The 24,727-nt window shown below is 31.4% G+C and overlaps 2 protein-coding genes across 2 annotated transcripts; one reads left to right on the forward strand and one right to left on the reverse strand.

The window, feature by feature from the left end:
* Positions 1 to 3,692: 3,692 nt before the first annotated feature.
* Positions 3,693 to 7,094, reverse strand: LOC145097779 (Tetratricopeptide repeat (TPR)-like superfamily protein). The gene is made up of 6 exons (XM_079035418.1): positions 6,713 to 7,094; positions 6,200 to 6,396; positions 5,915 to 6,097; positions 5,746 to 5,836; positions 5,389 to 5,644; positions 3,693 to 4,242 (listed from the first exon to the last, which is right to left on the reverse strand). Exons 1-6 carry the CDS (start codon positions 6,985 to 6,987, stop codon positions 3,907 to 3,909), a joined length of 1,338 nt encoding a protein of 445 aa, XP_078891544.1. The 5' UTR covers positions 6,988 to 7,094; the 3' UTR covers positions 3,693 to 3,906.
* A 9,413-nt stretch (positions 7,095 to 16,507) lies between these two features.
* LOC145099821 (uncharacterized) lies at positions 16,508 to 20,085 on the forward strand. Its single transcript, XM_079037324.1, has 10 exons — positions 16,508 to 16,634; positions 16,740 to 16,808; positions 17,003 to 17,260; positions 17,367 to 17,395; positions 17,495 to 17,708; positions 17,881 to 18,242; positions 18,609 to 18,786; positions 18,958 to 19,411; positions 19,501 to 19,813; positions 20,008 to 20,085. Exons 1-10 carry the CDS (start codon positions 16,508 to 16,510, stop codon positions 20,083 to 20,085), a joined length of 2,082 nt encoding a protein of 693 aa, XP_078893450.1.
* The last annotated feature ends 4,642 nt before the right edge of the window (positions 20,086 to 24,727 follow it).

The following is a 24,727-nucleotide window of genomic DNA, read 5'->3' on the forward strand; positions in this document are numbered from 1 at the left end:
CATTGTATCAGAGCTGGTGAATGGAAGTAACATGTACTTAAACCCTAGGCGGCGATCTTAGATCTGATAAAATGAAGGCAAAGGTTCGAAACCTTAGGCAACATCGATCTAAGACGATGTAAGGCACATCGGAGATCGAAGAGGTGGGCTGGTGGTGGTGTTAACAGTAAATGTAGGGATATTCGTATGAAATCCGATGGAGAAGAAACAGAGTCGTCAAAATCCGTCGTCGTCATGCCCTGATTATTCTTTCTTGATTTGCAAGTGGGTTTTGTGATGGAGGCTGGTAGTGGTGTTAACAGTAAATGTGGTTGGTTCGATGGTGGTTTGGGTATCAGTTGGTGGTTCGGTGAATGAGTTGGTGGTTTGTCGTTATTTTGAACCGGGGAGTAGGTGGGGTGAAGTGAGAGGCGGCGATGGTGATCCATTTTCCAGTGGTGGTGGTGGTCAAGTCTTATTCAATAAAATAGAAATATAATTACTATTTAATAATTAAAAGTATCAAAAATGTTAAAAGTAAATGAAAAATAGCATTATAGTCTTTTTTATGTGTCACAAAAGATAAAACGTGTAAATTTAAACTAACGAATGATGAAGCTTATTCTTTTAACGGCATAAGAGAGAGTTAATTTTTAAAAATAATGACTGGACGTGCATTTTGACACCTACAAGAGAGACCAATGGTTTTAATTTACCCTAAAAATATCTTATTATATTTACTTGTTTTAAAAAAATTAACCTATGACATTTTATATCACTAATTTGCAAGCTATTTTGTGTCATGTGATTTGCACGTGACTTGATTCTGAAAGGTAAAATTGTCTAAACATGTATTTAAGCAACCACATATTACCACATATTGATGTGAGATAATAGGAATGAATAGGTTTTCATATGAGGAAATTTACTATTTAATAATATCTCATATAATATAATATTTAATGTATATATATATATATATATATATATATATATATATATATATATATATATATATATATATATATATATATATATATATATATATATATATATATCATATTACCACATATTGATGTAAGATAATAGGAATGAATAGGTTTTCATATGAGGAAATTTACTATTTAATAATATCTCATATAATATATATATATATATATATATATATATATATATATATATATATATAAATAAACTTACATTAAATATTATATTATATGAGATATTATTATATAGTTAATTTTCATCAAACGACTTTAACAACTAACTTAATAATTACCAGATAGTTTATCATGCAACAACGAATTTTTTAGCCAAAAGCTAATTTTCAACTACAATTTAAATTGTTTTTACAATTATACCAATTTTACATTTGGGAATACAAACTCGAATAAAAAAATGCCAATAACAAGACTCTCTTCTTAAGTTTGTTCTGGAAAGTATGATTATATGGGGCCAAATTATCACTTAATCACAAATCGGCTGATAATTAAGGATAATTCAAATTTTGAAATGATTGAAAAATAATTAAATTATAAAGTATGATAAAAATAAGTTAGGTGAATTATTAATAGGCCCCATTGCGGTTACATTAAATAGAACATACATCCAAGCACTATGGGAATTAAATAAGGAAATTCTTTACCTTTTTCTTTTCAAAACCATTAAAACTGATTTTGTTCAACTAAATCTAAAGCATTGACAAGTTACAAAATAGATAATTGTAGTCATTAAAAAATCGTCCTTCAAAAAAATCTAAATAAATCAATGTAAATATTATATGTTCATAGTTTCAATGTAAATTTATAAAATAAATATTTTTTTGCACATTTAAACAAAAATCAATCAAAATTTGTGTTGCCGGTTTACAAGATCATAAGTCACGATCACATACATCTGAGCTCATAATTAACATCAGGTGTTTTTAGTAATTTAGATTGTAAAATAACAAAAAATAATTAAATATACAAGCAAAAAAAAAGCTAAATTTTTCAAAAAAATAGTTGCCGAATATAACCATAATCTTCTTATGATACATTATGATTTATCTCTTAATAGTTAACTAAACAAGACCAATGAAACATCCAAAAATGATGTTTATTTTTAAAATTTTGAATCGTACAAATATATATATTGATGTGGTTTCTTATCACATCAAGAAATGAATTCCCACCTAATTTCACCTTACCAAATCTTTTTTAGAGGCTCACATGTAGATTTGAAATTCAATGAGATCCAAATGAAAATTAAAAAAATATATATTAATAAGACTTAGCTATTTTATTTTTTATTTTCTTTATAAATCTTAAATTTTGAATTTTTTATTATTTGAGTATTGATTTATTTTCAATAAATAAATAAAAATTAAAAGCAAGGTTTACATTTATTGATCTAGTGCATATTATTAATAGAAATAAAAACACTAAAATGTTGCAAAATAATTTAAAAGAAAAAAAAAAGAAACCTAAAAGTTGATTTCAAAATATTTTAACAGAAATAATAATTTCAATGGGTGCATAGTGCATATCAAATTTAATACCTTCATTAAATTCCAACACATATTAAAACTTTGAGACCATGAAAGCATTTAATTTTGTATGCTTGGTACCATGGGTACATATCTACCTCTCATTCTCTCATATTTAATGCCATTCACTAATATATGTGATAAAAAATATTGTAGATTTATATAAGTTTAAATCTTTTTAAAGATCTCAATTCATTAATTTATTATTATTATTTTAATATATCAAACAGCTATGTACACAACTTGTATTGTAGATGATCTAGGGAATATTTAATTGTCACAAAAACAAAAATGTCATGTTAACAAAGTTGTCTGTTCCTTATAACCAGCATGTAGCTACACGCCTACAACTACAATCACCCAATTGTATTATGTTATCTTTATGGTTTAATTATAGTCATATATTTAAATAAAAAAAATACAAATATAGTCATATTTAATAAGAAATTTCATATAACAGTTCAAAATTTTCTGCTTTCTACAAAATAATGAGTTCAGTGCGAAATCAGTATTTATTTTCTGTAAAATTTATTTTTTATATGGTCCCACCAAAAGAAGGAAAACAAAATTTGGATGAAAATTTAAACAATATTGCAATGCCAAATTGCAATTTAGAATTCCCAATGACATACAATTTCTATAGGGTTTTATGTAGAAAAATCTAATTATTTTGGAAATTTTTTTTGATAAAGTCTTAAAAGTTTTTTTTTAATAAAAAAAAATGATATTATTATGAGAAAATCACATAATTTATCATTTCTTTTTCAAATATAGAAAAATATTTTTTTCGTTAATTTCAGCAAAATTCTCAATTTCTACATTCCAAAATCACACTTTCACAAAATCAAATTGTTCAAAAACTTCAAAAAAAAAGGGCTTTTTGGGAAAATCAATATAGAAGCACAAAGTTTCAGTTTCATATTAGGTTGAAAATGTTTTTTTTTGGGAAAAAAATACTATAAAAACGGTAAAAATGTCTAAAAAATTCCCTTAAAATAAAAGGAACCAATTTCACAGAAAATATCCTCTTCAAAAGTTGTGGTGATTGTGCGAAAACTTATTTTTTTTAATACTCCATGTTTGTTAAAACACTTTAGCGTTTATTTGCATAAAAATATTTGACAAAAAAATAATAATAAACTTTTAAAATATGTAAAAAATAACATTTAAAAAAAATGCTAAAAAGTTTCGTAAACGACTTAAAATAACTTTTAGATCAACAGTTCTTTTGTTTAATATAAAAGCTTTAAATCCATACTCATGGACAAAGATTTTTCTTAAAACCTAAAACCCAATATGTCTTCATTCCACATAAAAACCACATTCCTTACAATCTAATAAAACGACCCAATAACAATCCGACCCGACCCGACCCATAAAGAGAGGGTCACTTCAAGGCTTCAAGTTGCATCATTATCAGCCGTTGGATCAGATGCAACTTTTTTTGCTGGAGAAGATTCAGTTCCAGTTGTGCTCATGGACACCCGCTTCACCCCCCTCCCCACCACCCCAAGATGTGTCACTCCGCCACCACCGGTGGTGGTGGTTGTGGTGGTGGTTTGAGTAGTTGAAACGGTAGTTGACCCGAACCCGAAACTGTCACCAGCTCCAATCCGGGAAGAACTCAACCCACTGCCGCCACTAGAACCCTCTCCTCCGCCTCTTGCCGCCATCATTCCAAGTATGTCGGATAGTATGGATGATGGGTTTGATACAATTTGCTCCAAATCTTCAAGCTGACACATTTTCAAATATAATTATTTATCATTCAAGAAAACAATCCCAAGAAATGGAATTTGTTAGTATTTTATAAAGATAAATAAAAGAACTAAATTGATACATAAAACAAAGAACTTGATATTTTATAGGGTTAATTTCAATAAACATGTTTTTTTTATGGATTAAACTTCAAATTTATTTTTTGTCTGAAAAAAGACCTTATTATTTTTTATTTTTTTCCAAAAAACCCCTCAACTTTGAATTTCTTTACGAAAAAAAAAACTTCAACCTTTTAAATGTTTCCAAATAAACCCTCAACTTTTTTAGTTTTTCTCAAAAAAAAAAACCTCGCATTTTACAATTTTTTTGGTAAAAATTACTAAAAGGGCAAAATCGGAAAAAATGAAAAAATACGATCTTTTTCAGGCAAAAAAAAATTGAGGTTTAATCCATAAAAATCATGAAATATAAGGTTTTTTTTAGATTAGCCCTAATTTATAAAGATGCTCTTTGATTAAATAGAAATACCTCACTAAAAAACTGCATGGAAGTTTGAAATACATAACGTATGAATTTTAAATAGTAAAAAAAATGTATATTATAATTTATCACTTTAAATTTTTGTTTATGTATATATATAAGATTAAATACATAATGAAATTCTAAAATAGAAGTATAATGAAAAATTACTTTTAGTTATTTATGAAAAATAACAAAAAATATGAGTTTTGAAAAAAAATTACATAAATTATTGTTGTTTGAAGACTATATATTTATATGAATAAACATAAAAAATGGTTAATCTAAAAAAAAACTTATATTTTGTATTTTTTCCGGATGAAACCTCAAATTTATTTTTTGCCTGAAAAAGACCTTTTATTTTTTTATTTTTTCCAAAAAAACCCTCAACTTTGAATTTTTTCCGAAATGAAACCTTCAACCTTCTAAATGTTTACAAATAAACCCTCAACTTTTATAGTTTTCCTAAAAAAAACCCTCATATTTTACAATTTTTTTGGCAAAAATGACTATAAGGGCAAAATCGGGAAAATTGAAAAAATACAAGGCAAAAAATAAATTCGAGGTTTAATCCGCAAAAAAACACAAAATATAAGGTCTTATTTTAGATTAACCCTATAAAAAAATAATGGGTTTACATTTACCTTTTTTTCAAGCTCAGTAGAAAGACCAGTGAGAATCTCAATCTCTTTTTCTTTTTCAGAAATCGGATCATTCGTTTGTGAAGCATTAGAAGATTGTCTACCAAGAACACTCGATTCACAATTCCCAGATAAACTTTCCACTTCACTTTTAAGCCTCTTTAAACGAGATTTGCAAACTGAAATCGCCTTTTGACAATAAGGAATTGCTTCTTGACCCTTTGACCCGATTTCTAAGCATAAACATATCCGAAAGTTCCTGAAATTTTATGTTTTAAGAAAAGATCAGAATTCAGAAACTCAAGTAAAGGGTAAAGTCGGAATTTAAAAAAGTATTGATCTTGAGAAAAGAAAGGATACAGTTCGGCTATGTGGCGACTGTCTGGTTCAGCTAGGCGTTCCAACATTGATAAAGCTTTCAGATAATCACTCAGGGAAGTTTCAACATCCTCTGTAAGGGCAAAATTGGAATTTTAGAAAGTTGAAGGTAAGTCAAGTTAGCAATTAGCAAAATGTGAAATATGCATACCTCTTTCCAAGGCTACCTCTGCTAAAGCTGAAAGAATGTCTACTTTCTCCATTGTGTCGCCTGGTTGTTTTTCCGAAATTGCCCTTGCGACATCAAGCATTTTCCAAGCTAAATCAAGGTCAGATTCGTCTTCTTCTTCATCCTCACCCTCACTTCCTTCATCATCTTCATCTTGATCTTCCACTTCAAAAAACCATGAACACAAAAATCTCATTGTCATCCTTATTTGTATTGTGGAAAACATTTTCTAATATCATTGATGTGAATTGTGAAGATTTGAAGTACCTTCTTTAGTTTTGCTTGAAACAGAAGTTTCCCCACTTTCAGCTGATTTAGTGGATCCTTTTTCAGTGGATTCTTTCTTGGAAACAGTACCAGAGACTAATGGATCGGATTCCTCTTGAGCTTTGTATAGAAGTGCACATCCGTATTTGTAATATGATCTCACACATTCAGGTGCAAGCTCGCCATAATGCGCAGCTCTGATACAACAAAAGTGAAATCATCTTCAATATTCGAAAGAACATGTCTCATATCATTTGGAAATAACATTACACTCACAACAGAAGTTAACATAGAAAATTCAACATACATCGCACATTCTTCAGAATCAACAAATTACAACAAATTTGTTAATTAAAACTGTATGCTTCTCCGGGAAACAAAATTACACTTCAAAACATGGTTTGTTTGCTTTCAACAAAGCAGAAGCCGAGATTATCCGCATAAATCAACAGGAAAAGAGACTTCTACATGATTAATTGAATTAAAACAGTATGTAGAGTTAGAAACCCTAACCTGATTTCTAGGGCACGACTGAAGCAATCAGTAGCTTCGGCGTAGTCTTCTTCTTTGTTAGCCTTCGATCCTCTGTCCATCAACTCTTCAGCGTACTCGAGTGACTTCTCCCTTTCTCCATCGGACGTCAGCCCCGATGTCTCGACAACGTTATTGTTGTTGCACGAAGAGGCTGTGCCACCCTGACCTGTGGAGTCGATGGTGGCATCAACAGATGCAGGCGCTTGATTGCCGTTTGGTGCAAGATCTTGTGAAGTCGGAGCTTCGTCCGCCATTGATGGAGGGAAAATGGAAATGAAAACCCTTCGAATTAGAGAAGTGAATGGCGCTTTGCTTTGATTTCTTTCAAGTTTTTCACCTGTGCCTTTGAAGCCCTTGGCGGAAAAGTGAATATATATTTTCTGCCAAAAAGAAGCGGGTCGGACTACAACAGCTATTTGATAATGTATAATTTTCTAATTGGTCCCTTCATTTTGAAATATATGTAACTTGCTCTTATTGTTTAAAATTTTATGAGATTTTAGTCCAAAAGTATTAAAGCAACTTCTATTTATTGTGATATACATTATATCTTTCTTTTTATAGTTATTCCTTGAGTAAATTACATGAATGGTCCCTATGGTTTTGGGTAATTTGCACGTTTGGTTCCTAACTTATTTTTTTAACTTGGAAAGTTCCTATTGTTTGTTTTTGTTACGCGTTTAGTCTCTACTGTTTGTTTTTGTTACGCGTTTGGTCTTTGTCTTACCTAAAAAAACTATTATTTAAATAGAGAAAAAAAAATGGTGGGATAAATAAGGTAAGGTGAAGGGGTAGGGTGGGGTTGGGGTTGGGGTGTGTTTGTGTTTGTTTAAATAAGTAAGACAGGGACCAAGTGCGTAACAAAAACAAACAGTAGGGACCTTCCGAATAAAAAAATAAGTTATGAACCAAACATACAAATTACCCTAAAACAAAAGTATCATTCATCTAATTTGCATTTGAAGTATATGTAACTAGCTTTTGTTTTGTTTAAATTTTTATATGGTTTTAGTAAAAGTATTTAAGCAACTTCAAGTCATTGTGATATACATTATATATTCTTTTAAGGGTAAATTACACCATCCGTCCCTCATGCTGGTGCCAAAAAGCACGTTTAGTCCTTATTTTCAAAAATTAACTCGGACCGTCCCTATGTTTGTTTTTTCTTGCATGCTTAGTCCCTATTGACATAAAATGACTATTTTACCCTTAATAATTTCTTTTTTCATTTTTTTTATTTCTTTATCAGTTTTTAGATTTTTTTTAATAATTAGACTTAATATCAGAGGTTCCACCATCGCAACACCTCTTCCTTTCTCTCAACTTCTGTTGCTCCACTGGAACAAACCTAAATTGTATGGAATAAACCCAAAGCAAACGTTAAATTGCAGCGACATCACCTGGATTAAACCCTAACGAAACCGGTTTCAGGTTAAATCCCCTTGAACAAACCATCCACATCGATGCTCAATTTGTGTATGCCGGTGCGACAGAAATAGAGTCGTCGATGGCGACAATCACCCCCATGAAGGCGACAAATAGTTAGTGTCGATCCCCTTAGGTATATTTTGTGGTTTGGAACTCAGTCTCTCCGATCTCTCCTCTTCTTAGTTCGATTTGTGGTTTGGAAATTTACAATGCTTCAATCATTGTCACTGTGAATAACAAAGCTTAAGGCTATGACCTTGGAGATTTGGTTCAAAAGAGAGAAGGATAAATAAAAGGGGTGAGACCAAATGTCGGCGGTGATGAAGATGTTATCTCCGGAAAGGGAGAGAGGAGGATGTTTCTGACGGAGATGGAGTTTGTTTCCAACGGCTTCTACAACCACCCAAACCCACCGATGGGGTGGTGGGGTTTGTCTGTAGCTTTAAGTTATGGGGTTTGATTTTGGGAGATAGGATGGTGGATCAGAGAGAGTTTAGGAGGTGACGACGATGTGAGTTGTTCAACGAAGTTGAGGGAGATTGAGAGTCTGTGTGTATGTGCTGGTGTCAATATTTCAGAGAAGAGAGAAGAGTTTCTTGATGCACACCGGAGGAAGATGAGGTCAGTGAGATGATGTTCGCCGGAGGAAGATGAAGTTTGTGGGTGTTGGTGGCGTTTCGGTGTTCCGATTTGAATCTTTTTTCTTCTTTGGGACATGTGGGTTCTCGATCTTCTTCTCCGGCGATGTTTAGAGCGGTGGTGGTTGGAGGTGAATAAAGCGGTGATGGTGGGAATCTCGGAGGTGAAAAGAGTGGTGGTGGTCCGGTGAATTGTGATTTAAAGGGAATGTAGAAGGAAAATGGGAAAGGGAAAGGGAAGGGGTGGGGTATTTTATTTTATTTTCTTTTTATTTTAATACAAATTTAATTATAATTTAATTAAAATTAAAATAGTGAGGGCAAAATAGTCTTTTTATGTCTTCCAAAGGATACAACATGCAAATTCAAACTAATGAGGGATGAAGCGTGCAAATTTTAGATATATGAGGGACGGTCCGAGTTAATTTTTGAAAATAGGGACTAAACGTGCTTTTTGGCACCAGCATGAGGGACGGATGGTGTAATTTACCCTTCTTTTAAATATGCAAGAATGCCTTAATTGCACTTTTGGTATGTTTATAAGTAAAATTTTGCTAATTACATTTTTGGTATCCGTAGTTTTAGTTTAGGGAACGACTAAATTATACTATGTTCCTTATAGTCTAAAATTTTGCATTGGTAATATTTTTTAGGGGTGCGTATGGTTCGGTTTGGTTCGGTTATTGGTTAAAACCGAACCATAACCATTATGATTGGTTAATGCATTTTGGTAGCCATTAGGTATGGTTAATATTGGTTATGGTTGGTGGTTTTTATCGGTTAACAGTTTTGGTTAATGGTTAATATTGGTTAACCATAATGTTCAAAATAATATAAACGACGAAAGTATTTTGGCATGAAAAATGAAAATAGAATATCAAAAAGTCCTCGACGCCGATGTTTTTAACCTAACTTATAGTTATAGAATAAAATGTGTACATTTAATAATTAAAGTGAGATAACACATAGTCACATTTAAAATCAAAAATATTCAATAAAAATAAAAAACATTAAAAAAATTGACATTAATAATTTCATATATTGATAATTGATATTAATATTAAAATAAAGTCAAACATTCATACACGTTCCATACGATTAAATTAAAACTATTAAATAAAAGAGTCAAACATTCATATTATGTGTTATTAAATAAAAATAAAATAAATAAATAAATAAAAAAAGCCAATCACCCGTTTACATTCAATGTAATTAAGTCAAAAACACTAAAAAATTCAAAAAAAAAATACATTCTTAATATATCACATAGTCAAAAAGAACCAAAAACTTAACTTACCTAGAAGTCTTGATTATAAAATCAAAAAATTCTTCGAATAGGACTATAAAGTCCAAACAATATTTGATTAGGATTAACGGTGTGAGAAGCCTTCGATTAGGATTATGAGTATGGAGATTAAACTAACTGTGAATAATGTTTACAAATTGTAGAATCAGTCGATTATGAATTACAACATTAATTAATAATCTAACTCAATGTATTATTGGAAGATTATGTGTATCTGAGTGATCAATCTATAATGGTTTGATTGCACATTCGTTTCCTGATAAAACCATAACCGAACCTTTAGTTATCGGTTAACAAAAATTAGAAACCGAACCAACGGTTTTTAAAATGGTTTGGTTATTATGGTTCGGTTATATCGGTTAATTTGGTTTTGGTTCGGTTTTTCGGTTATTATGCTCACCCTAATATTTTTGATCCCTTGAGTTTTTAATTTAGTATTTTATACTTTTGATTCATGCAGTTTTCAAATTAGAAAACGAATGAATTATAGTTTTCAATTCTAAGCTTCTTTTGATCCTTGTAGTTTATAACATAGTTAATTACACTTTTGTTATTAATTTGCCTTAATTACACGTTCGAACATAGTTGATGTACGGTCCGATAAAATAATAGTTTAATGAGGCATTTGGTCGTGAAATTATTTTATGTGATTTGAAGTCGAGTAAACTATAAAAATGGGTATGTGATTTGCAATTTTTTTTTTCTTTGGGTGGAATTCTAAAAAAAAAAAAATCAAGTAACAAAATGTATTCCTTTTGATAATGTTTTGTTATAGTTTTAGCCTCTGATTTTAATAATCATTCATTATATTGGTCAACCATCTCTACATATATCATTTTTGGTCAATATGTTGTATTTTTATTATCGGGATATTGATAAAACTAATTTTTGTGAACAAGTTAGTTAACAAAGATTAATTATGTTTTCTCGATCTGAAAAAAAAAAGAAAAACAAAAACAAAAAACAAAACAAAACAAATTTGTCTAAAACACATGCATTCCATAAAACTTATGTTCGAACTCACAAAAAGTCACATGAGATGTAACATAGAGATTCATGAATATTGAATATGATATGCCAACAACAAGTCCATTTCATATTAGCATCATACATTTCAGACAGACATTTGAGAATATTTCACAAATATATAAATTAACCTTTGACAATGGTGAGACCTTTTCTATAACATTAACACAAACTCTTTAATTTGATAAATAAATGTTGAAATACAAACTTTAGTGATCAAATTAAAACTTCTGTAAAACTTAATATATCCAAGTGGTACAAACGCAGTTTGTTTGAACTTATTAACAAATATATATATAAGGGATAATACCAAATATGATGGATAGTCAAGTATAAATAGGTTAATTTTGGTCTCGACTCGATGTATAAAACTATTAGTTTGTAAGCTAAATAAAAACGATAAGGTATAAATTAGGGACTATTTTTGCAAATTACTTATCAAATTTAGGGGTTGTTTTGACTCGATCAACAGACCATTTGTTTTACCAAGTTTTCACCTCTTACCTAGTCAACAAGCACTTACCTGATCATGTTAAAAATAATGTTAACCGTGTCATTTGACATACTTCAATATTTTACCTCTAATAGAAACATATTTACATTATGAGCAATATACCTCATTTTTTACATATTTCTATTACCAATAAAAAAATGTAGTATGTTGTTATTATGCTTAACCACCAATCCAACCCACATACTCGAGAAGGGGTAGAAATGGAAATTAATCTTTAGTAGTCAATCATAAAAGATAAAGAGTAAACAGGTAGATTTTTAGTTTTGTTCCGACATTAAGAAGCAGTGAGTAGAACACATATAAATTGTTATTGTAGAATTTTCTCTTAGTGGAAGACCCTACCTTCTCAAATTGTCCACATACTATCTTTCTATTTTTCATGCAAATTTGAATACATTTCCCTTTTTGTTTACTTTTCTCAATTTATTTTATTATTGTTTCAATCAATTTGTGTATGTTGTTCTACCGTGGTGAAGGAGATCTTAGCAAAGTGGTATCAGAGAGATGTGTTATGTACCAAGTTTCCGTAAGTTTCTTAGATCGTATAAAGAACGTTTGAATGACAAAGAATGCATGAGGAATCTTTAGAGAGATCAAGAACACTGTACGAGACGCTAAAATATTATAGATGTTCATGGAACAAGATAAAATGGCCTGAAATAACCAATAGGACAATAAACAAAGCTGGAACAACTCGAAAGACTTTAGAACAAGTTAGAACACGATAGATCATGCAATAAAAAACTTGGATAATGTTAAAACATCCTAAAGATGTCTAAAACATCGTAGAATAGTTTGTCGTAATATGGAGTCTTGTAAAGATCATGTAGATATTGTTAAAAAAAACTCTAGAATAGTTGGCAAAATACAGTACCTAAAAACTTCCATTTGAGGAGCTAGAAAGTGTCTATAAATAGAAACCTTGGTGTTACCAAAGTTGTCCCGACTATCACGTAAAGGCAGTTGAAATTCCGGATAGCAATGAAGATGTGAAACTTTACAAGTGTACAAATGTTGAATGCAACAAGTCCACTAAAGTTCCTATCCCAAGGTTTTTTTAAAATCATTTTAAATAACAAATTATGTTTTTTCTTTTTAATTAAACAATTTTAAATTGTTATAACTTTCTTTTAGAGATACATGATTCTAGTTTGTGTACAAGACGATTCTGCTTCTACAATCTTAACTATGTTTGATCGGGAAGCATATGGGCTCTTGGGAATTTCAGCCAGAGATTTAGCAGAAAAATATACTAGGATACATTTATATATACATTTTCAAATTTATTTATTTTTACCATTCGACTCCAAATGTAATAGTTATTTTTACCATTTTTTTCAGCTTGTATTCAGTTTGGCCATATATCCGCCTAAACTCAATTTTTTGAAAAATAAGCATTTAGCTTTTAAAGTGAGTGTCACGAAATATAATGTGAGACTTCAAAACAGTGTCTACACAATCTCAAGGGTAACGGAGGAAAAGCAAATAATTGAGACTTTGGAGAGAAAGCTACTTCAGTTGCAGGTTATCATTATTTAAATTTATTATGCAAATTTAAAACACCATTTACTATTATTTTAAAGTATTTGCACATATATCATATATGAAACATATATTGTCACATGTATAGCCTACAAGTTTCGAGTCTTTAAACGATGGATCATCCGACTCTAATTCCCAGGAAAAAATAGTTACCAAGGTATAATTTAACACTAATATAATGTCATTATAAGTATTTTACTTCTTCATTTTTTACATAATATGTTTTTTTTTGTTTCAAGGACTGGGTTTCACATTCCGATGAAAATGTTACACCGTCTACCGGGGATATTTTGAACCAATAAGTTCTCATTATGTGAATACTACTCCGATGAATTTAACACGCAAAGTTGAAGAAGTGTATGATGTGGTATAGTATTCGAATTCATCATCAACAAAAGCACCATGTCTTTCAATTGGAACTGGAGAGGAGATCGGGCTTTTGATACCAAAAGTTGAAAAACAAGAAGACAAACATTTATTGAAATGGTTCTTGCTTTAGCTTAATTTATAAGTACCCATGAAGTTTTTAATAATTCTTCAAACTTGATGAATAAGTTATTATAACATTGTACTTTGAAAAGTACAAATCCATGCTCTTTTGCATTAATGGATTTTAAGACATTTATGTTTGGTTTTGTTTTTTATTTTATTGAATATTGTTATTTTTTTCATTTGGTAAGTATTTTGACATTGTATTTTGAAAAGTACAATTCACTACTATTTTAATTTTCTTTTGATATGAATTTATTTTTGTCCGTAGATGTTTGTTATGAAATTTTATGCATTTCTTAAAATTATCAAGTTTATCATTGTATGCAATGTATTTTATGTCTTTCATTTATATATTTTATGTCTTTAAGTTTTGGTACTGATGATGTCCATGTTTTAAATAAATTTAAAGAAAATAGAGGTTTTATTCCTTTTTAATTATTTTTGGAAAAAACCGAAAAAACTAAATAAAGGTTTTATTCCTTTTTAATTATTTTTGGAATGAAAATGTAAAGTTTCATTCCTTATTTATAGAAGACAAAATGGGCAGATGGGTGACATTTTCCTGATTGTGTTGGACAGAAAATAACATCCTACTTTTGTTATTTAGTTATTTTTTTGGTCATTTTGGTGATTTTTATTTTTATTTTTATTTTGTTGTTGTTATTATTATTGTTATTATTATTATTATTATTGCATATAATAGCATCTTAATGCCAACTATGCGTAGAGGGGCATGTCTTCTGAATTTTAGAGGAGTGAAGGATCTACCCTTTGGGAATAAGAGTGCTTATATTAATCATCATTTTTTATTTTCTAATACAGATATATTGTTATATCTAACTGAAATTCTCCTATAGATATCCATATTTAAAGCCTAAGGAAAACCTTATTTGCTACCTTAACAAGAAAAAGCTATACGTATGGAAATTTGTGAACTACAAAGTGTTTGTGTAAACTTGTGTAATGATACTGAACTAATTGAAGCACAATAAGTTGAAATTTCTAAATGCTCATAAACACATAAATTAGAGAAAACTAACACTGAAATTATTATATTGTGATAGTTTCTTCTCAACCATGCAAACAAAGATGCATCCTAACCCTAACAAACAAACATATAATAAACATTCCTATTATACCCTTTTATAATCGTTTGATTTTATTACATTTTATACACCCCCGTCATATGAACACTGACTTATTTTTAAAAATTCATCATTTTTGTTAATTTCAAAATACATGATAAAACACCAAGCGGGAAATCAAATATAAAACCAAAATTTCACATGTTGTATTTTGAATTTTACGCACATTAACACTGAAAATTCAATTTTCGATTTTCAAGTTCAATCACCTAAACAGTTTAATAAATACTTAATCTTCAATCTATTCAAACATTTATTTGTGCATCTTTTGCAAAAAAAAAAGGTTTTACCTTGATTCCTCTTCTTCAAACGTGTTGCAGCATCAGAGTCATTAATTATTGAAAACCCTTTTTCTAGATTTTGACCTGCATCTAGATATCTTTCTTCTATATTATCTATTCATTCCTTTTTCAAAACCAAAATCGCCACTAAGGTTGAAAAAAAAAACATTATTGATACCAAATTGATCATTTTTACCACAAAAGTCAGATCGAGTCTTCAAATTTTTACCCTTTTATTCGCCTAGCACGCAATGAGTCGCCGATTCCACAACCGGCCGCCGTCACTACCCTCTACATCATCGTTGTCGTCGTTGCTTTCTTCTTTGCCTGCCGGAGTGTTTTGTTTGTCAAGGCTCGCCTTCTTCGTAATTCTTTGTTGTTAATTTTCAATTTTCAAATAGTTTGTTTGACCCACAAAATAAGAAATAAAAAACAGTGGAAGAAGTATCCACTTATTGGATGATTCAAGTTAATTGAAATGTGTAAAAGTATAAATTTGATTTAAAGTACAGAAAATGACCCTCAAATTTCAATGGTGTTCCAAAATCCGTCTTCAGTATAGGTATGTTTTGGGTGAGCCGCATAAGTTTAAAATAATAGTAAATGGTGATTTATATTTTCTTTGTAACTGTATTCATATATAGTGATCTATTTAATATATGTAATATGTACATGTACATTCACATTTTTTGTTATTTTTTTATAACTATATTAAATTAATACATTTAAAAATGGCAAGTTGAGAGATGTTATTTCTGTGATTTCAATATCCAAAAATAATACATTGAATTTGAATGTATTATTTAATATAACTAATATGTAATTTGACATTTATGGTTATTGTTATTTTTTTTATAAATATAGTAAATTAATAGATTCAAACATGTCAACTTGATAAGTGTTATTTGGGTGATTTAAAATAAATTGAGTTTTTATGTATTATTTAATATCTGTAACAATTGTTTCCATTGTTTTGAGTCATGAACAGTAAATATTAAACATTTTTGTTTTTGTTTTTTTTTATTTGCATATTCAATGAACAATATGGACTACAGTCAGGCTAAAGAAAAGAGAAAACTTAGAAAATTATATTTGAATAAAAAAAATCCAAAAATAATTATTTTATCTCAGTACCTCATAATTCATCAACCGTACATGTTTTTAACATGAATCAGAATGGTGATAGTATCAACTTATTTTTTTATCCAACTTTTACTATTTTCGAGATTAATATAGGAACGAATTAGAGGAAGATATATTAAAACGATTTATAAATCTTTTTAAGTTTCTCGATATATTTTTATTTTTTCATTATATTTTCAATACATTCATTATATTTTGAATACATTTTATTGCAATATTTTAATCGTTTAAAAACTTTTGTTTTATAGAACGAATGAACATGTATTATAATTATGCTAAAGAGAGAAGAAATATTAGAAAGATATATTTGGATAATAAAGGAATCTCTACACCATCAATCTTTCAAAGTCCATATAATTCTAATGTTTTGAACATGCACATTGATGGTAATCTTTTTCCATTTCTTATAAATACATAATTTTTTCTTTTCATACCTTGATTTCTTATAAATAATTATATATTTTTTAACAAATGTTTATATTGTATAACAGAAATGTGCAATCCTGTTGGACAATTGCTACCTTCAAACAACTCAAAAAATGTTGGTAATGAAAATACAAGTAACTATAAATCGTTTTCATATCAACAAATAAACTTACAATCTCCTTCTTCAATTTGAAATGTTAGAACACCATTATCTAACATTTCCAATGGTATGACTAATTTTCTACCACCTATTATTACTGTCATTCATTAAATGTATAAAAATTCTAACAAAAATTATACTGTCTAATTCTTCTATCATTTTTTACAGGCATATATAATTCTTATAATAACATTCAAACACCAATATCAAATAACAAACATCACTCTTTATTTTCCAATGACATGCAATCCATCGACTCGTCGACTATAATTCAACCTTATTCTTTTGTTAATTTAACAAGACAAACCCAGATATTAAAAAAGAAGTCTACCAACATATCTGCAATTCCTATGTTTGACTTGACAATAGACAGAGAAGTTAATGATCAATATACCCATGCAAACATAGCTAAAGGTGTATCAAAAGGTAACCATCACAATAAAAAAGTTTTTTGTATTAATGATTATCTTAAATTTATGCAGTTGTTACAACTACATAGATTGTTATATTTGACGTTGATTTTTTTTAACAGATTACATTGATCATGGTGACCAGAATGTTGTATGTTAAATATGTAATGCAAAGTTATGGACGGATGAATCTATTAGAGGAAAAGATAAACAGAATACAAGTTTTTCACTATGTTGTGATTATGGCAAGGTTGAGTTGCCAAATTCTAGAGAAGCGCCACCAACTTACCTAAATCTTTTTCGCTCAACAGATTCTAAATCCAAATACTTCATTAACAACATGCGTTGTTACAATTCAATGTTCTCATTTACCTCAATTGGTGGGAAACTTGATGCATCCATTAATAGTGGAAAAGCTCCATACATATTCAAACTTGACGGTCAAAATTATCATAGAATTGGAAGTTTGTTACCCTCAAATGGATCTAAACCAAAATTCTCTCAGTTATACATATATGGCACCGATAATGAGGAGTCAAATAGGCAAACAATTTTTGGGTACATATTCACACATATCAAAATTATTTATGTTTTTTCATTACTACTATTAACTTTTAAATTACATTTTATTTCTAGTCGACAAACAAGATGCATCTACATCAACTTCTAATTCAGTTGATCTTCAGATTATACACGATTTGAAGCATATGTTGGATTCGAATAATGTGTTGGTTCAGTCTTATAGGATAGTGAGAGATTGTTTCCACGACAATCCTCACATTGACCTTAAGTTATGCCTTATTGGAAAAATGATACAAGATGGAAGTACATATAATTTACCGTCTGCATCTGAAGTTGTTGCTCTAATTGTTGGAGACATTGATGATTCTTTTCAAATAGAGATATCATTGTACAAAATTCATCGGGCTCTCTTCAACGTATTAGTGAATTACATCTTTCTTATCTTGCTCTTCAGTATCCACTACTCTTTCCATGTGGTAATGATGGGTATAGAGCAGACATCCGTCATCGAGGTCTAACAAGTTCAAGCAGTAGCAATCGGCCTAACTGTACAATGAGAGAATTTTTATTAATCCTTAATTCAAGAAGGCTTTTCCAATAATTTTTGGTTGATGCTTATACAATGATCGAAAGCGATAGACTTCTTTTCGTACGGAAAAAACAAAAAAATCTTAGATGTGCATCCTACGAACATCTTCGAAACGTACAAGATCAGGGGAAGACAACTTTTTCCAACACTGGACAACGTGTTATCTTACCTTCTTCTTTTACTGGTGGTGCACGTTACATGCAGCATAACTATTTGGATACTATGTCCCTTTGTAAATGGGTTGGATATCCAGATTTTTTTTATAACTATAACATGCAATCCAAAATGGACTGAAATCAAAAGGTTTCTTAAAGACACAAATCTAAAACCTGAAGACATGGCAGATATTCTGTGTAGGATATTTAAAATAAAGTTTGATGCAATGATTAAAAATTTGCGAGAGAAAAACTTATTCGGAAAAGTTCAAGGAGGTATGTCTAATTTTAAATTTTCAATTTTACCATCTTCATATTTATAGTATAAATACTATCATACCTAACAAAATTATTACATTTCATTTATTATTTTGTATTTATTATCTATTTACATTATTGACATTTTATATTTTTTTTTATTTTACTTTCCTTAAATTTTTCTTATAGTTGTTTATACAACCGAGTTTCAAAAGCGTGGCCTGCCTCATAGTCATATATGTCTATTTTTGCACTCCGATGACAAACTCCGTACTGTTGAACAAATTGATAAGTATATTTCGGCCGATATTCCAAACATTAATGAAGATCCTGATTTTTATTCACTTGTGAGCGAGTTCATGATGCATGGTCCTTGTGGTGCTGAAAATATGAAATGCCCATGTATGGTTGATAATAAGTGTTCAAAAAACTTTCCGAAAAAATTCTCCAATGAAACTTCAGTCGATGAAGACAGTTTTCCGATATATAGGAGACGAAATGATGAATCTTTTGTTGAAAAGTCTGGTGTCAAATTGGATAACAGACATGTTGTTGCGTATAACAAAGACCTTTTGAAAAGATATCAAGGACACATTAATGTCGAGTGGTGCAATCGAACAATGAAAGTGCTACTAATAGTCCAGTAGACGAAATCAAAGAGTATTATGATTGTAGATATATATATGCATGTAAAGCATCATGGAGAAATTTTGGTTATGATATTCATTATAGGTATCCTGCTGCAGTTAGGCTTCCTTTTCATCTTCCTGGTCAACACCAAGTTATTTATGATCCAGATGATAATATCGACAATATCCTTGACAAATCGTTTGTTGCATCTTCAATGTTCACATCTTGGCTTGAGTGTAACAAGATTTATAAACAAGCCCGAGATCTTACTTATGTTGAATTTCCTACAAAGATTGTGTGGAAAACTAAATCACAGAAATGGAAACCAAGGGAGATAGGATTTTCAATTGGGAGAATTCATGTTGTTTCACCTAAACTTGGTGAAGCATATTTCTTAAGAATTATTTTAAACAAGGTAAGAGTTTCAACATCTTTTGAAGATATTTGAACAGTAAATCGAGAAATATGTCCTACTTTTAGAGATGCATGTTACACTTTAGGGCTTCTAGACGATGACAGAGAGTATATTGAAGCTATTAAAGAAGCAAGTCATTCAGCTACTAGTTATTACCTATGATCATTATTTTCAATGATGTTGATCTCTGATAGGAAGACCAATATTTGTTTGAGAAAATACATGGGAATACCTTTCAGACGAAATTCTTTACAATCAACAACGCCGGTTAAAGTCTCCTGGTATAATACTTAGCTTTTATTGCTTTAACCTTTTTTATATAAACTATATATTTGTATTTTTTTCTAAGTTTATATTTACCATTGTACAGATTTATCCCTTACTGATCATCAATCGAAGAACTTGACTTTGTTTGAGATTGTAACACCCATAAAATTTACGCCAAATTTAAACTTTTAATACTAACAAAAGAGTCATATAGTAATTGTTTTTACAAAACATTTCCAATTCATTTATCATCAGAGTGTCCCAAAATAGATCACGAGGATGAGGAGCGGTACGGTCACGCCTTCACCTTCCCTCGCTCTCCTGAAGTACCTGAAACAATAAAATGAAAACTGTAAGCCCGAGGGCTTAGTGAGCTACCCCTAAAATACCAATACGATGCTGGCAGAAACCATAGCCATAACGATCAATCAAACAACACACATACTGGGCCATAAGCCGAACTGGTCCGCCCTACTGGGCCTACAGTCTATTTGAATATATCCCAAGCCTTCGGCATGACTGGTCCGCCGCGTGGGCCTACAATCTCCCCGGACCGCTCAGAGGGTGTGTTGGCCTTCAGCACAAAGCAGGACCGCCTCAACCCAACCGACAAGCAACTAACCATGTATGTATACTATCATATACTGATTATACACATAGCAATCATATCTATCTATCCTAATTCCGATCTAATATATCAGAACCATATGTAGCATACCATAACAACCGATCTAACCGATCTCTAGTATAACAACCATCATAAACAGGATAATTTCTAACAAAGCAATAACATAACACCCTCCTAAACCAGGATGAATTCTAGCATGTCAATAACAAGCGACCATCCTAAATCATAATGTAAATCATAAAGGTCCAACCCTAGTGTCGTAGACCCTATCGATATAGTGAGGATAACTCACCTCGCAGATGTCGATTGGAAAGCAAACTCTAACTATCGGATCACTTGACACCGACTCCACCACCTATAACCATAGCACAATATACTTATAAGTTCTTACCCTTATGAGACACCCCATAACCTCTTAGAAATTCCTGATCAATGTCAGAGTCCTCAGTCAAGGTGTAACGCCTGCAGATCCGGGCTAGTCAATTTAGAGGCAATAGGGGTCGAAAACGACTTTTCGACAAAAAGATTATTTAGAATAAATAATCTTAACCAAGTTGTAGAATATGTCATAGGGTTTCCGTACATATAAAGAACGCCTAAATCCGAGTTATAACGAAGAAGTTATGACCCGTCGAAGTTTCGCGTCGGAACCGGCACGGCGCCGGGAAGCGTAAATAGTAAATTTATGATAGAGCGAGATTTAGATTTAGCGCTCTAAACGAAAGTCGTAGAATATGTTAAACTAACAACTTCGATAAAAAGAACGCCCGAATCTGACTTCGTATGAAGAAGTTACGATTTTTCGAAGTTTCGGATTAGCAGTGTACAGTCCGAAATTCGAATATTAGATCGAGCGATTTTTAGCCGACACAACCTAAACGAGAATTGAAGATCTCATTATTAGTAGCGTAACAATAAAAAGACAGACGAAAATGGACATCGGATGAAGAAGTTATGAGATTTTAACGGACCAATCCTGTCCCGACCTGTTAAAAATATAACTTTAAAAATAAAGTCAAAATTAGCCGACGGAGTCTAAATGAAAGTTGTAGAGTACGTCTCCACCTACGCGTGGATATAAATAACGTCAAAAACGGAGTTCGTATGAACGAGTTACAAATTATAATAGCATATTTACGTATTAAAATAAAGTATAAATCATATATACGTACACACATATATATACATATGTATATATCATTAGAAAGGTATCGACGATGCGGTCATTATAAGACTAATGTTGAGTTCTTTCGACATTAGTTTAGTGCAAATATCATTAAATCTATTTAAAATAGTATTATAAAGGGGTGTTTAGTTGTTTATATAACTATAAGGTCATTAAGTAATTATGAAGGGTAGTTTTGTAAATTCAATTACTATAAATAAGAGGCTTGGGCTCTCATATTTCTTGCACCATTCTCTTGATTCAAGAGTCTTTCTCTCCTTATCCCCCGAGCATTTCGGTCCCTCGTGATTCGACTTCTCTTTCTGTAGTTTTAGTATAGTAAGGTGAGCGCTGAAGCGCTGCACGAATCTTTCTTAGAAAGATTCAGCGACGAAGTTCTGCCCCTACAGAGCCCGACTCCTAGCTAAAATCCCCTTGTAAGTAAGTTATGCTTACCCTATTTTAAATATAGTTTATATTTAAAATTAGTATTGTTATTATAAATTTATAATAAATATTTGAGCTATTATTATGACTTATATAAGTGTCGTTATAATATCTTTTTAACTACTCACAGTACGGGGAATCTGGTTTAAAGGGCCGCATAGGGTTGTTGGATTTCAGAAGTGCTATATGCCAAAATGGTCCTGCCCTCCGGTGTTTTATGTCTGGCCCCTGTCTGTACATAGTGGTTGGAAAGTATTGTTTAAACGCTTATATAATAATAATAATAAGACTAATAATGAGTCACGGTAAATATTAGACTAAAATCTAGTGGTAATAATACTAGGTTTCGTCGAAGGAAATTATTTTAAAGTAAACGAAGCGCTGTCCGAGTACCGAGTCACCACCTTCTCAAGTGAGTGCATAGTTACTTTCATCTTACACATAGATATGAAATATTTTATATAAACTACGTGCTATGTGTGCACATTATCTGAATACTTGCTATCTATGCTGGTTGAACGTTTTATACATGTTTTAAAGGACTTAAACTGTATACGTATTTTATATATACGAAAATGTTGGGTATGAGATGGGTAGATGAATGATGAGAGATAGAAGATGACGTGAGTATACATTGGCAGCTACAGACTTAGTGCCTATGGGACAAACACCGGTAGCTATGGACTTAGTACCTTTTAGACGTTGGTAGCTATGGATTTAGTACCTGTAGGAATTGGTAGCTATGGACTTAGTACCTGTTGAACATTGGTAGCTATGGACTTAGTACCTATTAGATAAAGACTGGTAGCTATGGATTTAGTACCCGATGAATAGACTATAGCAGCTATGGAATTAGTGCTTTATGAACGAACATTGGCAGCTATGGATTTAGTGCCAGTCCCATAACCCTGGAAGTAAGGGACTTTGGAATAAACGAATGCAGGATAGATGACTCTTAGGTTAAATCCTTAAAGAGTAAAGAAGATAATGGGGATGGGTAATTGGGTTGATTGTTTGATTGAACATAATAATTATATTATTGTGGGTTGAAAACCCTATGTACTCACCAGGTTTCCCAACCTGACCCACTCAGTTTATGTATATCACAGGTGACGAAGTGAAGTGACATTACACTGAGAGATTTAAAAGAGATGTAGATCACTAGTGTAAATCATTGTAAGTCTGTTTATGCTTATGTTTCGGTATTAACGATGACATCCCAAAAATTTTAAAATGAAATAAATACGTTTCTTCGAAAATGTTTTAATAACGTATTTACCATGTTTTTCTGGGAACAAATTCCGCAACCTTTTTTATAAAATGAAGTACTCTGATTTTTATAAAGCATAAACAAAATCGGTCTTTTCTGGCCGTGATTTTAGGGATGTCACACAAGGTCAACAGTCCATGTTGATCTCTACTCGCCGAGTGCATTCGGCCACTCGCCGAGTCCATGGAGCACATTCCAACCCGCCGAGTCATCGGAGTGACTAGTCGAGTTCCTTCGAATCTCGATTAATCCTTAAGGGCAACCCGTCGAGTTTCCTCCTTGCAACTCGACGGGTACACACGCGAGCCTATCCAAGGGAAAAGCCATCCAACTCACCGAGTTGTTCTTTAACTCGTCGAGTTTTATGGTGATCTTCATCGAACTCGTCGAGTTGTCATGCAACGGCTCCAAATCACAGATCTAAGCTTCTAGGGCATACTTACCACGTAAAGTTGCAAACTTTACGTACATGCATGGTTATACAGGCTCCAAATGTCTATTTTAAGTTCTTAATGGAGCTTCTAGTCCAAAAGGGACTTCAACCACACCCAATACAACAACTTTATGACTCTAGTACCCAAGGAGGGTCCAGATCTGAAGTTACAACTTCAGATCTAGCTTATAGCTCAACATTACAACTTGAAAATCCATAAAAAGCCCTAGAACTCAACAAGAGGAAAGAAAAAGAAGCAAGAATGGCACTTTGATACCTTCAAAAAGATGTTAGCTGAGGTAAAATCCGATTCCCCTTCCATTCTTGCTTAGATTTCCTTTGCACTCTTAGCTCCCTTCCTCCAAAAGCCTCTCTTCCAAGCTTCAAACTCACACCAAGGCACACACACACGAATTAGGTTTTATAAGGGCTCTCAAAGACTGTAAGGAAGCCCAAAGGAGGCTGAGGCTCTTTTAAATAGGGGTGCAAACCCCGGGATTTAGGGTTTCATCTACCAGCTCCTACTCGCCGAGTCCCAAAAGTGGACTCGCCGAGTAGGTCACTAAACACACGTTCTCACCCCACTGCTACCCGACGAGTAAGTCGACCAACTTGTCGAGTAGAGCTTTATCTAGGAATTCTTAATAAATAAATACCTGAGGATCAGGGCGTTACAAAAATTGAATCATTTCTACTTCGTAACA

Source organism: Lactuca serriola, chromosome 4 (genome assembly GCF_051521515.1).
Source record: "Lactuca serriola cultivar US96UC23 chromosome 4, Lser_US96UC23_V15, whole genome shotgun sequence".
In the NCBI taxonomy this organism is placed as follows: Eukaryota; Viridiplantae; Streptophyta; class Magnoliopsida; order Asterales; family Asteraceae; genus Lactuca; species Lactuca serriola.

Excerpts from the sequence above, each read along its gene's own strand:
- LOC145099821 (XM_079037324.1), top strand. The coding sequence starts at position 16,508 with ATGTATTATAATTATGCTAAAGAGAGAAGAAATATTAGAAAGATATAT. Across the intron at positions 16,635-16,739 it reads TTTGAACATGCACATTGATG|AAATGTGCAATCCTGTTGGA; the intron begins GTAATCTTTTTC and ends ATTGTATAACAG. Across the intron at positions 17,396-17,494 it reads ATCATGGTGACCAGAATGTT|GTTGAGTTGCCAAATTCTAG; the intron begins GTATGTTAAATA and ends GATTATGGCAAG.
- LOC145097779 (XM_079035418.1), bottom strand. The coding sequence starts at position 6,987 with ATGGCGGACGAAGCTCCGACTTCACAAGATCTTGCACCAAACGGCAAT. Across the intron at positions 5,837-5,914 it reads AGAGGTAGCCTTGGAAAGAG|AGGATGTTGAAACTTCCCTG; the intron begins GTATGCATATTT and ends TTGCCCTTACAG. Across the intron at positions 5,645-5,745 it reads AGTCGCCACATAGCCGAACT|GAACTTTCGGATATGTTTAT; the intron begins GTATCCTTTCTT and ends ATAAAATTTCAG.